The sequence below is a fragment of the Podarcis cretensis genome (genome assembly GCF_951804945.1).
Source record: "Podarcis cretensis genome assembly, chromosome: 6".
NCBI classification, from domain to species: Eukaryota; Metazoa; Chordata; class Lepidosauria; order Squamata; family Lacertidae; genus Podarcis; species Podarcis cretensis.
In genome coordinates, this window is record NC_137175.1 from 72543628 (window position 1) to 72563973 (window position 20346).

General features: G+C 41.7%; 1 protein-coding gene across 2 annotated transcripts in view; it reads left to right on the forward strand.

Annotated features, from left to right (window-relative positions):
* The first annotated feature begins 306 nt into the window (after nucleotides 1-306).
* Nucleotides 307-20346, forward strand: part of HS2ST1 (heparan sulfate 2-O-sulfotransferase 1) — a 92200-nt gene continuing 72160 nt past the window's right edge. The window contains exon 1 of one of the 2 annotated variants that reach the window (XM_079981656.1): nucleotides 307-809. In XM_079981656.1, the coding sequence (XP_079837782.1) occupies nucleotides 686-809 (124 nt within the window). In that variant the 5' untranslated portion in view covers nucleotides 307-685. The remainder of the gene's footprint in view (nucleotides 810-20346) is intronic. The other variant, XM_079981657.1, reaches the window with a different exon arrangement.

A 20346-nucleotide genomic window follows, 5' to 3' on the forward strand; every position in this document is an offset into this window, starting at 1 on the left:
CTACGAAACACGGGAAAAGGAGCAAAGGACCTCGGCCAATGAGACCGCGACGAACGGCCTTTTCGCACCATCCAATCCCTTCGGGGCGGGGGCGGGGGGTGGGGTGGAAGCGGCCGGGCTTTCGGGACTGAAGGCCGCCCAATCGGAGCTCCAAACGTCCCTGGGCGGGGCTTGGCTTCGTAGCGGCGAAAGGCGGGCCCGGCGGCGCGCTCGGCCAATAGGCGCCGGGAGGGCGGCGAACGGCGGCCAATGAGAAGCGAGCGCCGGGGCGGAACCCGCGTCCTGGCTGGTTCGACGTCGGTGGGCGTGAGGACGCCCGGGCGTTCGGTTGCCGAGCAGCGCGCGCAGGCTGAGCTCGTGCCTGCGAGCGGGAGTCGCTGACGGAGCCGCTGAGGTGTTTTCTTCGGACGTGTCGGTGGCCGAAGGGACCGTCGCTGAGGCGCCGCCGCGACGTCTCCCGAGGGATGTGAACCGCCGCCGCCGCCGCCTCCCTCGCCCGCGGTGTGTGTGTGTGTGTGTGTGTGTGTGGTGTCCGCCCCCCCCCCCCCCCACAACCGAGCCGAAGCTCCCTCCGGCCTCCCTGCCCGGGCCTCGCGTGATGTCGTGATCCCTCGGCGGACGTGCGACCAGGCGGGCGGCGGCGGCGGCGGCTGCTGCTGGGCGGCTGCTGCGGCTGCTGCTGCCGATGGGGCTGCTCCGGATTATGCTGCCGCCCAAGTTGCAGCTGCTGGCCGTGCTGGCGTTCGGCGTCTCCGTCCTTTTCCTGGAGAACCAGATCCAGAAGCTGGAGGAATCCCGAGGGAAGCTTGGTGAGCAAGGGGCGGCCTTGGAGAAGGTGGCTGGCCGGGTTGGGGGGGGGGTGGTGGTGGCGACGACCAGGTCTGGATGAATCGGTGGCGTGGAAATTAGGTTACCTTTCTACTGAGGGCGGCGGCGGCGGCGCACCCTCGTTGTACTGCAGAACTAGAAGGAGAGGGGTAAAGATGGGGACATCGAGGGTGGGTTTTTTTTTTCGGGGAGAATGTCAGAAATGGCTTTGGGAGAGCAAAAATCGCTGTCGGTTCCCGCGCGTGTCTGCAAACGACGGGAATCGGTTTGGGAGGAGAACTCCGCAAGAAGGAGGGCTGCCGACGTGTTGAGAGGAGAGCGATGGTGATGATCGAGGGTCTGGAAACTTAAGCCGTATGACAAGCGGTGGAAGGAGCAGGGTATGTTTAGCTGAGACTGTGAGGAGATAGGATAGCCGCCTTCAAATATCTGAAGGGCTGTCACATGGAGGAGGGAGCATGCTTGTTTTCTCCTGCTCCAGAGGGTAGGACTCGAACCAGTGGCTTCAAGTTGCAAGACAGGAGATTCTGACTAAACATTGGAGGGGGAAATCTTTCTGGCAGTAAGAGCTGTTTGGCAGTGGAACAGACTCCCACTAGAGGTGGTGGGCTCTCTTTCCTTAGAGGGTTTTAAGCAGAGCTTGGATGGCCACCTGTCATGGATGCTTTAGCTGAGGTTCATTCATTGCAGGGGGTTGGACTAGATGACCCTGGGGTCCCTTCTAACTCTACAATTCTATGATGATAACTGGACAAGTGGCGGCATGCATTGGGTTTAGAGCCGATCTGTATGTGCGTCTCTCCCCACCAGTATCAAAATTGCTGAAACCCCCTGAAGGACCTACCTTCTGGGGTTTTGGGGGGGATTGCTGCTCTGGAAGAAGATGACTTCAAGGAAACCAGTGTGGCCCACAGTTAGTTTCCACTGGTGCTGAAAAATAGCGGTGATGTTTAGAGGCAGTCTATAGATTTCATTGTTTTATCATTCCGCTGTTGGAAACCTGTGACATGGCCACATTTTGTTTAAGGTTTGAACTTTGTGGAAGTGGGTTGACTCGTTAGATAGGCAAGTTAGCAATTGTAGAGAGAGGGTGTGCCAGAACAAGTCCCACTCCCTCCCTGAAATAGTTGTACAATTAACAAAGCTTGGATATGTATAATTTGTGTATGTGCACATGTGTGTGTAAATAACTATATATGTAGGCCCATGTGTTTCCGTAAACATAGTCTTTTCTCACTGTTAAGTGTGTTATGATATATGATGTTAGGTCCAGAAGATTTTTCTATAGTGCTGTTCATTTAGTTTTTTATGATGTACAAGTTCTTGGGCCATGCTCATGAAAAGTTACTTGTTTAACAAAATTACTTACTTCTCAACTCTTGCGGGCTCTCACTGTGTCAGGAGTAAAACAAAAAGAAATGAGGATGTAAACTCATATTTAAAGTGACTGTTATTGGCTCCTTTCTATGAATGTGTTCAGTTGGAACCTGCTTTTTTACCCAGGTTGTGTCCTTCTGCCTGTATCCACACAAAGCGAGGAAAAATAAGGTCATTTCCACAGGCTCTCTTCCAGGGAGAGCCAGCGTGGTGTAGTGATTAAGAGCGGTCGACTCGTAATCTGGTGAACTGGGTTCGCGTCTCCGCTCCTCCACATGCAGCTGCTGGGTGACCTTGGCCTAGTCATACTTCTCTGTAGTCTCTCATCCCCACTCACCTCACAGAGTGTTTGTTGTGGGGGAGGAAGGGAAAGGAGAATGTTAGCCGCTTTGAGACTCCTTAGGGTAGTGATAAAGAGGGATATCAAATCCAAACTCTTCTTGTTGTTGTTCTTCTTTTGCTTCTTCTTCTTCATTATTCCCTTACTAACAAAAAGCAGGCAAAATAACTGTTATATCTGTTATGTGAGGACATGTTGAATACCCTATCCTGAGTTACCCCTACAGAAATAACTGACATGGAACTTGATCTGTTGGATTGAAAGGGAGGAGCAATTCTTCGTAGTGCTCTGGCACTCATTCCATCAGTGCAAGCATTTCAGTCTGCCAGAGGGAAGGATTTTTCTCTCCTCCCCCTGTGCACTGTTCTGTGGGTTATCCTGACTCCCCTATAGGCAATGGGGGCATAGGGGAGGTGGGGGAAACCCCATTGCACTAATGGAACTCCTTAGGTGAATCTAGCCCTTAAGTGTGTGGTATGTCATATGCGTGTGACGAAGGTCTTGTTCTGTGAGGTATTTGTTACAAGTGGTAACAAGGAAAAAAGTTTTTCAGTTTGTCCATTGAGAAGTTGACACCAACAGTTTTAGATTGTCTTTATTAGGAGAGTGTAAATCCCAAGTATAAGGGAGTTAACACAGTGCAGTTTTTTGAGTAAAAGTTGATTTTCTCTTTTTATTGTCTATATTCAAAACAGGGACGCGGGTGGCGCTGTGGGTAAAACCTCAGTGCCTAGGACTTGCCGATCGCATGGTCGGCGGTTCGAATCCCCGCGGCGGGGTGAGCTCCCGTCATTCGGTCCCAGCTCCTGCCCACCTAGCAGTTCGAAAGCACCCTTAAGTGCAAGTAGATAAATAGGGACCGCTTACCAGCGGGAAGGTAAACGGCGTTTCCATGTGCTGCGCTGGTGCTGGCTCGCCAGAGCAGCTTTGTCACACTGGCCACGTGACCCGGAAGTGTCTCCGGACAGCGCTGGCCCCCGGCCTCTTAAGTGAGATGGGCGCACAACCCTAGAGTCGGACACGACTGGCCCGTATGGGCAGGGGTACCTTTATCTTTATCTTTATATTCAAATCAGCTATCCTGACTATTTAAAGCAGTCCATCCTAAGTTGTTAGACCATGAGACTCTTAGGTTCGAGCGGCATGTTGGTTGAAAGAGTTCTGCATTGCAGGGAGTTGCACTAGATGACTATCCTGGTCCCTTCCAAATCTACATCTCTGTCATTCTATGAAATCATTATTTAAATCACAATTAAAAGGAAATAATTTGACATATAATTTGCATTTTGTGGAAAAACATGCTATTAAGCATATTGGTATGCAAAAAAATTGTAGTTTTTAGACCATGCAACCTGCAAATATGTTGTGGTTCAGAATTATTTTTGGGGATAGGATAGGACTGAGGAATTTATAAGTTTTTATTTGGTGGTCTCTGTACACGCAGGGACTCTAAGGAAGATAATTTACTTAAAGACTTGAGCCTTCAAAATGTTCCAAAAAAGGACTGGAATCAAATGGACCCTGAGCAATGGTGACTCTTCATGGTGTTTGGTAGAGTAATAACTATGTGTAGTTCATAGAGTTTGAATAATTAGAAGGGTCGTGTACACCCAGGTGGGTACAGTGGACGATCCTGCTAAGATAGAAGATAGCATCTCCTAGATTCTAGCATTCGGTGACTGCCACTCTCAACCTATAGGAGGTAAGCCTTAAAAATTAATACATGAGGATACAATAAATATTATGAGTTGTATGCAACTCATTACTCAAGTAGACCCATTTAAGTTAGTCATGCTCATTAATTTCAATGGGTATACTCTGAGTAGAACATAGCTGAAGACAATCCAATACAATGCATGAGATGAAAATGTCAAGTATGTTTCCACATGATTTTTTATACAAAAAAACATGTTTAAGTGAATATGTGTGGCTGAGAGCCATGGGTTAAGTTTAAGAGAGCTATAGCTTTTAGCATAATGTATTTAGGTACAGTCATCATAGTTAAATTCTAAAATGTCAAATTCTAAATTATTTTTTAAAATTAGCAGTAAAAGCACTATTAATTTTGTCCACCCTCCTTTGGGCTGCTGCCTTTAGCCTGTTAAAAGAAATGCTAATTTGTTACATAATAAACAAAAATAAAATGAAAAATGTTGAGTAAATTATATTACTTTTAACATCTGTACAGAAGCAGCTCCGGAAAGTTAACAATAAAAGTTATCTGGTGCTGTCTGTGTATCTGTTAATAGGAAGAAATTATCCACATAACATCAGTTGTGAACTGGCAGCCAATAAAAGTTAAATTCTGTTGTGTTCATGCTGTTATATTCCTTTCAGCAATTGAATCATTCTAGTTCTATAAAGTGCTTTTGTTCTTTGAAAGTTGTCTCCATAGGCTAATATGAACAAGTCTGTAGTTTGACTACAATAATTGCTGTTTCATTAAAAGAACTAAGAACAAGTCCATGGTATTATATGTAAAATTTAGCATGATAAATCAGACTGCTATTTTTGCCTCTTCAATTGAAATTTGAATGTCTGCTTCATTTCTGCTGTGACAAACAAAGCTGTATGACTTCAACGATGACAGCAGAAAATATATCTTGGAGGCTTGAAAAAAAAACTGCTTGTAGAACAATTTTTCTAGATACTTTCTGATGAAACAGCATTCTCTTACTCTGGCAAGTGTGGTTTATACTTAAAATGGGCTTCTCATTCTGACATGAATAACACAAAATAACTGGCTATATGATGAGATGTTGTATTCCTCCTCCTCCTCCTCAGAGATGACATTCTGTTTCACACATCTATAATGCAGTTCATCTTAAATCCACAATTCATCTGTTGGTATAAATGGAAATCGCTTTCACAAGGTACCTTCCTCCACATTCCCAAATTAATATGTGTTAGAATTTAGTTAGTATTCTGTTGCGAGCAATCTTATGCTAAAAAGCACAACAATGCAAAGATATGTGCTGTGTGCATATTTTGATAATGGAGGTGTTTGAAAATTCAGTTAAATGACTAGAGCCTGCACGCCTTGTTTGTTCAATATGAAAGAGTGGTCAAGATTCTTGGCATACTGTGAATAAGCAGTGTGCTGGTTCATACAGCCTGTTCACTCGCTCCACCCATTCCACCCCTTCCAGGTAAAGGAAACCAGGAAAGCACAATTAAACCAGACTTCCTATGATGTGCAAATCAAGCATCCTGGTTTGTTGCTCTGAAATAAGCAAGGTTTGTAAGCAAGTTTCAACCCCTGCTTGTTCTGGAAGCAACAAATTAGGTTGCCAGATTTGCACATCATAAGAAGCCAAGCTTAGTTTTGACTTCCTGGTTTGATTTACCTACTGTCTAATAGGAGAAGCAAATTCAGCTTAAACAGGCTGTGTGCACTAGCATCCTGCTTGTTCATCGTAAGCTGGAAATCCTGTCTTAATGTGATACATGAATGTAGTTGCTATGTGTATTTAACTGTGTACATTCTGTTTTTTGTGCACTTGGACAAAATCTAAACGGCGTTTCCGTGTGCTGCGCTGGTGCTGGCTCGCCAGAGCAGCTTCGTCACGCTGGCCACATGACCCATAAGTGTCTCCGGACAGCGCTACCTACCTGTAACTAGTGTATATTATGAAGATGATAGTTATAGTGGGTGCTAATATGTAGCAGGTCACATGCTGTTTGAAGATGAAGATGAACTGCACCATAGTTTTGCATCGGTTTCTATGCAATACGGGTGATTGTGTCAGAGATGTGAAATAGGAATGAATAAGAACCTAAATTTAGCCTAGCAATTAACTGATCATGAACTACTGAGTTGCAGTTCTTCTACCCAACATATATGATCACATCATTAATACTTAGAAGCAACATATATGATCTCATCATTAATACTTAGAAGCAACATGTTGGTCTCTTCCTAGAGCAATAGTACACCCGGTAAACACTTTTTTGATTGTACCAATGTGTTTTGTCCCCATTCTTAAAAGCAATAATTCCACTATGAGCCACATCAGTGGCTTAAGTGGTGCAGGATTTTTCAAGTATGCATCCTCCAGATTTGCAGAACTTAGTTTTACTAATGAACCAACCTCACCTTGATGTAGTATGAGCAGCAGCAGCAAAGTTGTTCCTGCTATCCAATAGCAGCTCCCTTTGCTGGTGAACATTGAGCTGCCACCACTTCCACTTCTTACTAGTCACATGTCAGTTACAGGTTTTTTGGGATGTTCTCATAGAGTATTTCATATGTATATCTTAAAAATATAGGCAACAGCCCATATCAATTCTGGTGATTTGGGCAAGTGAGCAAGTCCAAAGTTAAAGACTAATGATTTATCTGAAGAAATGAATCCACTGAAACTATCCATAAATGTTCATCTTCCTTCAGAACTTTTCTATCTCCATTTGACACTTACCCCAGCGCACATTCAGCTATCTTTGTTTGCTTAAAGTGATTGCTTTGCAGTGCAGTCCTCTGCATGTCTACTCAGAAGTAAGCTCCCTTGAACTGAATGGGAGATTATTTAGGAGTTAAATGTGCATAGGGTTGCAGCCTTAATTTGTGCATAAATTAGAGAAAGGATTAGATTATTTAAATTCATGATAAAAGCTTCATGGTATTTTCAGAATAGGTTCCAAGAGATGCAACAACATATTTTGTAATTGCTGATTCAAATACATCAAGAAGCTGTACTGTTGACAGCCATTGGTTAAATATGAAGATCAGTTGAAAAAGGTGACTGGGAAAAAATAAATTGGAATCTGGTATGGTTGTTTCCTTAGTAGGAAACGGAGGGGAAAGGTTATAATGTTTCACAGTGAATTTGCAATGAAATTACATTGTTTTTCATTTTTGGGATATGCAAATGCTAATGCAGTTTTAAGAACTTGAATGGTTATGAGGCATAATAGAACTTGACAGTATTTGTTAGCTGCTGAACAATGACTTGACTTCATAGCTAGAAAATATTTGGCAAATAGATGAAATACAATGGTGAAATTGATTTGAGTCTTTTAGTGTTCTGCAAGATACATAGATGACAGAATTATGTACGTATATCACACAAATACAACTTAGCTATTAAAGTAGATAAATATATTCTTATATCTTGAATGAAATAATGATGTTATAATTGCAAAATTATTGCTTTGTAAAAGATGCCCATTGATTGTAGAGTTCAACATATGGTTTTATTTGCTTGCTGAACCCTTTCCTTTAATAATTTAGGATATACAAGCATTCAAGAAAATTGATCTGGGCTTCTCCTATCTTGCATTTGCCTTGTAGGTACTCCATCTTTCAACTTCTTTGGCAGTATAAGCAGATGTTTGCATAATATTCTGGAACTTGATTTCCTAACTAGGGCTAATGGAAGTTTTTTGTCAGAAACATATGGAGGGCACCAGGCTGGGAAAGGCTGTCCTAAATCATACCTTGCAAGCTACTCTTAATAACTTAATTACATTTTATAGATGATGTTTTTATTTGGGACAATGGAGCCCACAAGTTAGTTGCAAAGCATATGGCTTTGTTCTCAGAAGAGTGTTTTTGCAAACTGTATGACTTCTTGTACCACCGCCTCCCCCAAACATAAAACATTACCTAGTCCTTTGACTGAAACAGAATACTTCATTCAAGCTTGATGGCAGTGGAGAGGTATGGGGAAGACCCTGCAGAAGCCAGTAAAGGCCTCTGCAGACACCATTCTTCCAGCCCCTGAACTAGGTGTAGCATTGGTGAAGTTGAGAACAGTTATTTTTTATCGGGTAAATAGATTATTTTAGGAAGAACTGAAAGCTTCTACAAATGTGGAAAAATTCTCATTGCAATTTTCATTGTAAGAGTAAAGGGAAAATCCATGGATGTGGTATTTATGCACTGAGAACTTGTGGCTTTCCAGGGTGTGAATAGTATGCAAACCTCAAAGTTGAGAACAAGGTGAGAATTCTCAAGGTATGGTAGGTTGTTTCTTTTCTTTTCCTTTTTCATTATGAGAGGATATATTTTATATTAACATTCTGAACTAGAAATAACAGGACACATTTCCCCCAGATGTATTGAAGAAGCTTGTTACCACTATTGAAATCTAGCCAGAGAGAATGTTAATACATTTATATTTAATTCAGCTACATTAATGCACTACTTTTGTTAGCTTCCACCCCGTCCCACTGAAGAATTAAAAAGGTAAAGGTAAAGGTACCCCTGCCCGTACGGGCCAGTCTTGACAGACTCTGGGGTTGTGCGCCCATCTCACTTAAGAGGCCAGGGGCCAGCGCTGTCCGGAGACACTTCCGGGTCACGTGGCCAGCGTGACAAAGCTGCATCTGGCGAGCCAGAGCCGCACACGGAAACGCCGTTTACCTTCCCGCTGGTAAGCGGTCCCTATTTATCTACTTGCACCCGGAGGTGCTTTCGAACTGCTAGGTTGGCAGGCGCTGGGACCGAGCAGCGGGAGCGCACCCCGCCGCAGGGATTCGAACCGCCGACCTTTCAATCGGCAAGTCCTAGGCGCTGAGGCTTTAACCCACAGCGCCACCTGCGTCCCACTGAAGAATTACCTCCTCTTAAATGAGTTTATGGAAAGCTTCTAAATGTGTAGCCAATATATAAATACATGTCTCTTAGAAACTTAGTTGTGTGAGGTGCTCCACATATATCATTGCTTTTAAGCAAAGTGCAGTAAGGCTCCTCTAAGTTAAGTGTCTTGCTTTAAAATATCTAGTTTAAGCTGTAATGTGCTATTTTTTTGGTTGCTGTAAATCTCCCCTTACATTTCTGTAATAAAATGATTTAAGCATTTTCCATTTAAAGAAATGCACATGTTTGAAGTTGGGTGGTATTTATTTACCACAAATTCTTGATGTCTCTGATTATTGAAAATGGCAATACAACTGGGTTTTGGAGCAACTGTGGCATGGTTTGTTCTGCCTGCGTTGAACATCTTGTGTGACAGATCCTTAGAAAATTATGCATGCTTCTGATTCTCAGTCTCATCTTCCATATATTCCTACTTAATTAGTTCAAAACCAATCTGTTCCATATTCTTAATTCATGTTTGTTTCCTGCTTTCTTGTGAATAAATACCTTGACACAAATTACATTTGAAATGTCATGTTGGATCTTAATTGTGCGCAGCCCAGCAAAACAAACTTGATCAGCGGTATTTATAGCTCTCTGATGCATCATGAGAGAATAGAAAGTTAGTCCCTGGTTTTTCTTTCTTGAATAGTTTACTATTTTGATGCCAGTAAGTCTACTCAGGGTCATATCCAAGGCTGCATAAGCAGAATGCCACTTATGCAATGGGACTTGCTCTTCCTTTCCGCCTCCTTTGTGCCCCAGAATCTACTCCAAAATCTGCTCAACTGCCTGAAGTAGATTTTGAGGTGTCTGAGGGGCTTCAGAAGACAGGAGGGAATAGTTGATTTGGCAGTGTGGATACGAATGTCAGCATTTTGTTAAAAATGAAAATATAAAAATTGCGAAGTTTGATGCAGGCTCCTAAATTCTGATGCTGATTTGTATAGGGATTTGAAATATTTGGCATGTGCTACAATGACAATTTAACAGTACAAAGAAGATTGTTTCAGTTGCCAACACCAATTACTGAAAGGGCACTGTTTAAGTTCCTGAATGTGCTGTCATATTCTTACATTCTTGGTGTTGAAAATCTAATTACAGCATTGTTTTGTATTTTTTTTCTTCATTTCCACAGCATATATAATATACATAATCCTGTCTTTATACTTTTGAGGATTTGCTTAGGTTTTTTTTTTAAAAAAAATCATTAAATAGCATCTTCTGACTTCAGATGAAGCAATTTTTATTTATTTATTTATTTTTACTGACAAACGTAGAGGGGTAAACTTACAAGACTTTCTCTCTCCTTGAAATACCAAATTGGGTTCTGAAATTAAATCTATCAAACATTGGCTCAGGTCTGATTACAAGAGTTAATCTTCTAGAATAAATTTGGACTATATACTCAGCTGCTGCTTGGCAGAGAGAAGGTGTAAATCATAGGCTGTACTTTTTCTACTGATAGAGTAAGAAGAAAGTACTACTCTCGGTAATCTTATTTAGCAGGTTTAATCCACTACCATGCCAAGTTCACATATAAATTAGTTTTGTATTTAAGCACTGGCCTGTTTAGTCATAGGTAACCAGGAATTACATGTAGGCAAGTGAGCAGGCTGATGAAGCAAGTGGATGTATTGCTCTCAGCAGTGTTAGAAACTGAGATATGAAAGCGAGGAGCTAAATGACACCTTAAACTGGGGTTACGGGAGCAACAGCGGAATGTCCAGGCACTTTTTTAAAAAAACAAGAATACAAAGCTGGAAATGAATGAACTGCAGCTAAAATATCACGTTCTTTTCCCACATGGTCTAGTCCTTCCCCTGCCTACCCCCCTACTTTTCTTAAGAAGGTCTCTTCTCCAGTCTTCAGAGAATAAACTGGAAGTGGGGATGCAGAACAAGGTCCTCCTTTCCTTCCACTCTGTAGTTTTAATGGGAAATCTTGGCGCACTACTGCACCCAGAGTTCAGAAACGGCTTTCGCTAATAAAATTCCCTGTCACAAAATGCGACTAGTACAATGGGAGTTTCGAACACTGGGTCTCAGTACCTCGCATAGAAAGCAAATAGATGGCTCTCTATCCTTCTCTGTAAGTTCTCTGCCAGCTAGCAAGATTTTTTGTTTGTTGTTTTTGTGGGCTTGCTTTCAAGGCTGTATGAAAGGGTAACACAGGCATGCCATTTCTGCCTGATTAAATTTTTAATGAAATTAATATTTGCTGAGGACATAGTTCTTGAAGTTAGGGAATAGTTTCTTTCCAGGAAGAGAAAATGAACAATTAAATAGAGCAGGGGCAGGCAAACTAAGGCCCGGGGGCCGGATGCGGCTCAATCGCCATCTAAATCCAGCCCGCGGACGGTCTGGGAATCAGCATGTTTTTACAAGAGTAGAATGTGTGCTTTTACAGTGGTGTCCCGCAAGACGAACGCCTCACAAGATGGAAAACCTGCTAGACGAAAGGGTTTTCCGTTTTGGAGGCGCTTCGCAAAATGAATTTCCCTATGGGCGCAAGATGAAAATGTCTTGCGAGTTCCTGCGGTTTTTTTCCCTTTCCCCCCCTTTTCCTAAGCCGCTAAGCCGCTTATCAGCTGATCCGCTAAGCCGCTAAAAGCCGCTAATAGCGCTAATCTGCTAAGCTGTCAATGGGCTTGCTTCGCAAGACGAAAAAACCGCTAGACGAAGAGACTCGCGGAACGGATTAATTTCGTCTTGCGAGGCACCACTGTATTTAAAATCCATCTCTGGGTTATTTGTGGGGCCTGTCTGGTGTTTTTACATGAGTAGAATTCGTGCTTTTATTTAAAATGCATCTCTGGGTTATTTGTGGGGCATAGGAATTCGTTCATATTCCCCCCCCCCAAAAAAAAAAAAAATATAGTCCGGCCCTCCACAAGATCTGAGGGACAGTGGATCGGTCCCCTGCTGAAAAAGTTTGCTGACCCCTGCTTTTACTGGTTGAGAAGCATGACAATTTGTGATTGATCCTCAGGAGTGAGGGTGCCTCAGACTGAGTTGTGTAGGACTACCATACATTCAAATTCTCCTGGACATTACCAGGATTTCAAAGGTGGAAGTGACGTCCAGGGAAAATTTCTGAAAGGCGGCACTTTGTCCTGGATCTTTTGCAAGTCAAATCACATTTTCTGGCATGTTGAGGGAGGGGGAAGCTCAACTTTGAAATATGGCAACCCTAGAGTTGTGTTGCAGCTATACCTGCTCTTTGTTCCACCCACCGTTCAGTCTGGTTTATAATGTCTTTCCCTTGTTGGTTACTTGTGTTTGTGTTAGCAGATTGGAATAAACAGTAAGATTGTGTACTATCTTGCACTTTTGGATGTGTATTTTCAAGTAGCCATAATTTATAACATAATAAGCTAATATTCTCCTCTTGTTTTGAAAACTAGTTTCTAGGTTTTGGCACCAAAGTCATTGGTGTGTTAATTTGCTGAAAACAGAACAAGTTCAGAATACAGTGGTGCCCCGCAAGACGAATGCCTCGCAAGATGGAAAACTCGCTAGACGAAAGAGTTTTCCCTTTTGGAGGTGCTTCGCAAAACGAATTTCCTATGGTCTTGCTTCACAAGACGAAAATGTCTTGCGAGTTCCTGTGGGTTTTTTTCCTTCCCCCCCTTTTTCTAGGCCGCTAAGCCGCTTATCCGCTAAGCCGAAAAGCCGCTAAAAGCCACTAAACCGCTAAGCCGTCAATGGGCTTGCTTCGCAAGACGAAAAAACTGCTAGAAGAAGAGACTCGCAGAACGGATTCTTTTCGTCTTGCGAGGCACCACTGTAGTAGACAAAGTACAGCTTTTAAGTTCTCCACATAGTACTGGGTTTCTCACAGAAACATGTAGAAAAGTGTTTTACCCTTAAGATGTGGTTTTTATATGTAGATTTTTTGGTTGTGCCCACTTAATGATTTACACTGTTGTTGGTGTGTGGCATCTGAACAATCAATCTTTGCTGCAGATACTGGTTTTGAAATATTTGGGTGGTCTCTTTTTCACAATCTAAATCTTGGAAGAATCACCTTGATTATGCCAAAAACACAGTAGAAAACCTTAAGGAGAATATTGACACATCCCCCCCCCCCCCCCGTACATAAGCCAGGGAGCTGGCAGTCTCTACCTTCAAATTTTTTTGGGGGGGAGGGGGAAGTGTTATCCCAGTTGCCTTATGGCATTGACAGTTTGTCGTCAATGCCATCCTCAAGCTTTGTCAGCGAGTGATATAATAGGGCAACATTTGAGAAACTGCTGTGTTTATATAGGTCAAGTCCTATAGGATGTGCTTCTCATTTTCTTCTCTGTTGCGTTTGTATATAGCCATTCTGGATTCCTTGTTTCCCATGCTTCGGGATATGAATTCAGGATACCCTGTTGAGTAGAAGATGATTTATCTCTTGGGAAATAAGTCTGAGCATATTACTGTGAGGGTTGCAATTTTTATTGTAAAGGCATGGGTGATTTGGCAGCTATGTGCCACAATGGTACCTTCTAGGCCAATACCATTTTATTTACTGTGTGTTTAGAATAGGCTATTTTCACAGTTATGTTGCAGTGCAAACTCCTTTAGACACCAGGCTTTTCTTTGCAGTCCTCCAATCACTTTACTTTTGAATGGTTCTGTTGAAAATCCCATGGTAGCTCTTGGGTTCCTCCAGCAATCTGCAAACTGGTCACTCTAGCTACTGACATTATGGAAACTACTCCAGAATAAAGGTTGTAATATACAAACCTAACTGGGTAATTTTATGGCCCTATACTAAACAATGGGCTTAGAATTGCATTCTTACATTTTAAAAATTGTGTTCTCTATCACTCATGAAGAGTTCTGCAACTACTCAACCTATTCAGAACTAAAGACTAGCTTGTAAATAAAATTATAGAATATTTTAAGTAATTCATAGATCTGGACCTTTTTAGAACTACAGTTTTTATATTATACATAGAGAAATGTATAATGAACCACATGAGACATTTACGTGTTTAGATAAGGTATAGCTGTCATATGGTCCTAATATTTTTAATTGCTATTAAATGTTTGGTTTATACTTTTTCATTTTTGCATTTAAAATGCAGGTCTCCTTGGTTTCAGTTATGTATGTCACAAGAAATCATTGAGAAATGTATTTTGTTGAATCTTATCTGACAGTAATATGAATAAGCGTTTGTATTTATGTGGATTGCTGCTATTTAATTCTGTATATAAAATAATCGTTCTAAAGTTTCTCTTTTGCTTTTAACTGTGTGTTCTTGATTAGTGTTGTGCCAGTACATGGTAGGCATATATTATATACTTTAAGGGAGTTTTAAAAACTGAAAACTATTGGCAGAAGTCTTATTTGGTTAGCGTGTGCCTGAAGTACATGTTTCTTAATGGAGCATTCATTGTATAAGTCTCTACACTCATGCCTAGGCAACAAGTAAAAAGAACTTGACCTTTATGCACTGGAAATGTTCTCCTGGTAATCCCTTCCGTTAGGAGAATGTTGGGCCAGAAACACCCTTTAAACAAAAATAAGGCCACAAATTGGGGATAACCACACAAATGCACAGTGGATTGAATCTGGACATTCATTTTGCAAGGGATGCAGTTGAGGAAATGTTGGAAGCCTGTAGAGCAGTGTAAGATACAGTGCAGGAGTTGTAGGGGAAGGAAGAGTTTGCAAAGATTGCCTCTCTATTCCTCCAGCGAGGAGCCCCTTCTGGATTTCTGTCCCTGCTATTAATGGAAAGAACCCTGTAGTTTGTGAAATGGCCAGTCTGAATCCAAATCCTAAATTAGGTATTTTCATCCAGCAAGGGTAGTTACATCATTTCGGCAGAGTGATCCTGAATGTGTTGGAACTCATAAGATGGAGTTCAATGTCGTGCTAAGGTGATTGTCGACACGCATTTCCGTTCGCCAGATGGAACAATTTTCCCTCTTCTCCCTTGTGCCCTGTTCTTGGGACTCTCCCAGTCCTCCAGAGCAGATTGTGGGGTGGATGGGAGGATTCCCTTTGCTTCAGCGGGACCTGTTACACTGTCTTCTGCTAGCAGAACAACTCATTTGACCATTTTAAGGTACAATAGATTTCACATTTAATATAAGAAAATATACTTGGCTTGAAAATGACATTTTCTTTGGTTGATGCTTCTTTAAATGTGCATTGCACTGTCTTGCCCAAGCAACACTACACTTAGAACTGGCTGATAAAATGTAATACAGCTTTATGAATAAGAAATAAGATTTGTATTAGTCTAGCCCATGCCTTATTACTGTTCCAGCTTTAGATAGCCCCATTTCAAAATGCAGTTTCCACCTGTTGCACAAAACGGATGAAGCAAGATTTTCTTGTTTGTGGAAGCTGGGTCTTTGGCAAACAGAATTGTTAAGCTTGTGACTCTCACAGGCCAACTCTTTCATCAGTAGTTAATACTCTGACAAATATAAAATCAATGCTTTCTACGTTCTAAGTGATGAATAGGATTCATTTGGCCTTTAATTCTCAAAACACATTGGAATGACTTGCCATTGATTGTCTTACCTTGGTTTTTTGTTATTGATTAGGATGTGCCATGGCAGGTGAAGAGGGCTTTAAGTGATTCCACCAACAAAGAATTTTCAAAATGAAAAGTGAATTAGAATGACAATTTAAATAAACTCAACTCTTAGGACTCCCCATAGATGGACGGCCTAAATGGCTCAATTTTGAGTTTTAATTTGGAGCTTATGGCCCCCACACAATGAAAATTGTGTATGTTTCAAAGTCTTCATTGGTTTTTCTATCTTATAAGAGGAAAGGTTGACGTGTGGACTAATGGTGCAAGTTTTATTTCATATTCAAATATTTTCCAGGCCTCCAAATTGCCTAACACCAAGAATGTAGGATATAAGTTCCACGAGGAACAAAAAAAGAAGTCCTCTATGGAGACTTTTATTTTTAGCATTTTTACCATCCTCACATACAGTAAGCCTGCAACTTGCACACATTTAACTTTGTGTGTGCGCACATTCAGCTTTTTGTGTATGGCAAAAATTAAAAATGGAAAAGGGGTGGGGTTCCAGGAAAAAGTGACTTTGGCAATCCCACCTGCCACTGAACTCAGTGGGTTTTCACTATGCACAATTTTGGCTTTAGACGCAGTCCCCAGAATGTAACTCCTAAATACATTGCGGGCCTACTGTATTGTCAAACTAGTGGTTTTGTAACATGTATTCCATGTGTGAACATGGTGTCCATACAATGTGTGTAAATGTGTGTTTGGCCCTGTTTGATGATTGCACAGTGTTAATTACAGTTCTCCACGTCATGTACACACTTGATATTTGCTTAAAAAATGGATGTTTCTCCATGACACATGGAGTGTTATGATAGTGTAATATCATTGGATAAAATGCTTGAAATACATAATGAATGTTGCTTCCTGCTTTATGAGATGATTTTGGTGCATTCTTATAATTACTGCTAAGTGATGTGTATTATATTTTTGATCAGTTTTTTTAACTTGCAAAACATTAAAAGGAAAATAAATAGCTTGTAAGTGACCAGGTATTAAAACACATGCTCTGTCTCTATCTCTGTCTCTTCTCCCTCTCCCCCCATCTCTCTCTCTCTCTCTCTCTCTCTCTCTCTCACACACACACACATTCCCAACAGCACAGTTTTAAAATACCAAAACAGTGGCAGATAGACTTGCTACCAAAGTGAGTGGAGGTGATTAATGTGATGCAAACTTGGTACATCATTGTTGGGCCCATGCTATTGATATAGCTTATAGCTCGGGCTTCCCCCTCCCCCAGCCCTGCAAGCTCCCAGAGGGATGCCAAAGCTGCACGCAGTTTCGGCATCCCTTTGGGTCCCATTCTGGGGGCTGGGGGAGGGGGAAGCTCTGCTTCCCCCGCCCCCAGCCCTGTAAGCTCCCAGAGCTGGCTTCCCGCAGCTCTCCGCAAGCTGTGGGAGCCCAGCGCGACTTCGCGCTGGGCTCCCACGGCTTGCGGAGAGCTTCCTGTTCTGGGGGCTGGGGTCGGGGGAAGCTCGGGCTTTCCCCGCCCCAGCCCCGCGCCTGGGGAAAATAAATAAATTTCCCCCCTTTATTCCCCGCCGCCCCCCAAATCTAGGTGCGTCCTATGGGCCGGTGCGTCCTATAGGGCGAAAAATATGGTAAATCTTACCTAGTTGAAGGAGATGGTCCATCAGCACAAGCATTCTGCTTGCTTGGTGAAATGATCTCCCCTTGTGTGATTCTGGAGGTTCTTCTGGTCCCTCCAGCCAATTTCGGGAATGGGGTGGAGAGGGGGGAAAGCCTATTGGGCTAGGGAAGTCCTTGCTGGGGCTTCTGCTAGCAAGACTAGTTAGTTGAATCAGATTGATGGGGTATACAAATGGTTTGAGATGGGTATTATGTACTCAGAGCTTCAGAGACATAAAAATAGAAAACATTACTTATACTGCTCCTGTTTTGAGATCTCTGCAAATGTACATGTTTCTGCTTTAGCCAAACCTCAAACAATATGTCAATAGTACTGAATACTATTATGGAATGATAGAATATAAATATTTAAAATGAATAAATGATACTGGCAAATGTTTCAGGTACTAAATGTAACATTTGATTTGGGATGTCAGACATGCCAGTCAACAAACTTCTGTCTTGCATTTAAACTTGGCTTGAACTCTCCTATGGATTTTATAGGAAGAAAGACCAGTCTAATAATAAAACACACCTTACTCTCTTTTACGTCCAAGGACAATGACTTCCTTGTGAATGTGCTTCATTTTGCAGCCAGCATGATACTCTCAGAGTTCTCTCCATTTAGTCAGAGTTCTATTTTAACCTAAACCTTGTGCCATTTCCATATTAATCACAGCAAGCTATAGAAATAAGAAAACTATTATTAGTTACTAGTTAATCAGCTTAACACACTGCTTCTCTCCTTCCAGTTTGAAACTGAAATATATAGGTATTTTTTGGACTTCGGGGAAAGGGGCTAAGACAGACTTTTCCCATCAAAGTAGACATAAACATAAAAGGGACGTGGGGGTGCTGTGGTCTAAACCACAGAGCCTAGGGCTTGCTGATCAGAAGGTTGGCAGTTCGAATCCCCGCGATGGGGTGAGCTCCCGTTGCTCGGTCCCAGTCCCTGCCAATCTAGCAGTTCTCGAAAGCACGTCAAAGTGCAAGTAGATAAATAGGTACCACTCCGGCGGGAAGGTAAACGGCGTTTCTGTGCGCTGCTCTGGTTCACCAGAAGCGGCTTTGTCATGCTGGCCACATGACCCGGAAGCTGTATGCCAGCTCCCTTGGCCAGTAAAGCAAGATGAGCGCAATGTTCAGGACTGGACTTAACTGTCAGGGGTACCTTACCTTTACTTTACACATACTTAACAGGCGATATCCAAAAAAACCATAACTCTTTAGCAAGTCTAGAGTGAGAGACTGGTGATTTCCATTGTTTCCTAGGACTCTTATTGCTGTGAGACCTTTTTTTGGGTGAGCTGAGAGTTTGTTTGGACCCTGGGTGAGAACCCAGAGGTCTAGAGGGGAGGATGTGTCAGAAGCAGAAGGAAAATGAATGGATAATGATTTTTATATATTAGTAACTTGGCTTTAATGTAACATTTTTATATGTAACTGTTTATTTTTGTAACATTTTGTTTAAGTTTTTTGTTGTTGCTTCAGTTTTTCATGCAACACTTACAGATATCTTAAATATATTAAGCTGTAAGAAATTAAATAATCAATTTCTATGAAAAGTTCCTGGAAAGTGGGATGAATACATTTGTATGGGAATGTCCTGATCTTCTAGTGGACCTTTCTGACTTGTACATATTTAAGAGGTAGTAGAACAATTACAAATATACAGTCATTATTTTTCTTGGTTGCCAAAAGACTGCTTTGTCTCTGCTTCTTACTTGAATATTTGTTTTAAACAGTCACCCCCCTTTTTTTGCTTCTACTTGTCTGAGCAAGGGATTTCTTGTAGCAAGCCTGAAGTGTCCAGTATCGCTAGATGAGGTATGTGTCTAGCTGTCTAGAGGGAGAAATCTGAGCCAACTTCATAAGATTAACATGGTGAAGTGTGAAGTGGATTTTAAGTTACTGGGTTACTGGAATATTTGTTTGATGGTATTTCTGAAGGTTATGGTCTGTGCATTTAACAATTAATAAATTAACCATTATTTCCTATGATGAATTTAAAATTGATTATGGGTCCTCCGGACAACTTTTAGGTTTTTGTTTTGTAGTATTATCCTGTATATGTTTTCATCTGTCCACCCCCCCCCACAGTTTCACCCCAGAACCTTGCTTGATCTGTGAATTCTTTACACAGAGCAGTATTGAAAACAGCCTTTGCTTTCAATACATGTTTCTCCCAGCTTGCAGAATGTTTGTACATAGGCATATATTAACTTGCATAAACATAAAATCCATTGGGAAGAAGTAGTTGTGCAGATCCAGGTAATAGAAGGTAACACTGGGTTTCACGATATGCTGGACCTTAATTGTAGTATGTGTAGTATTAAACCTTAGGGAGTGGCAGTGTTAGAATCCGATGTAGGATTTGAACTTCTTTGAAGGATTTAAGTTCATGTGAATCCAGACCTCACACTTTGCAAATCAAACCCTATATTCTATTATTGACTCTAGATCTATGTTTTTATTTGTACGGTGTGCCACAGTGATAACTAAGCAAGGAGGACTTTATAAGATAGTGTCTAAAATGTCTCATTCTTGGAAATAATTAAGGACAGTTGCCCATTTCCTGATCAGCTAGTTTGTGCACCATTACATTGCTTTCTCTCTTTTCCCCTGAAGGACTGCTAGCCTGTTGAAGACTGGTGAGAACTAAATGTAGAACTGCTAATTTGACTTATGGGGGTGGGGAAGAGAATGCATATTGGGGAATGGTAAATTACAGGGTTGAGTTAATTCTGTGGAACGTAGTTACACAGGAGAAAACATGCTTATAAACCTTCAAATTATCTAACTTCCTTGTATGTGTGAGTGATGGTGATAACATATATAAATATAATTTCTGCCATTCAATATTGCCAAATATTTTTTAAGGTTCATATCTGTTGGTGGTATATTTTATCCAGAACTGTTTTTTTTCAGAAGCAGCTTAAATTAACTTTTCTGGAAAGATACCACTGACTGTCTCAGAGGTCAGCCTGCAGTGACACTGCCTGACTGCTTCATTTTAAGCAGTCTGAACACAAATTAATTCATTTT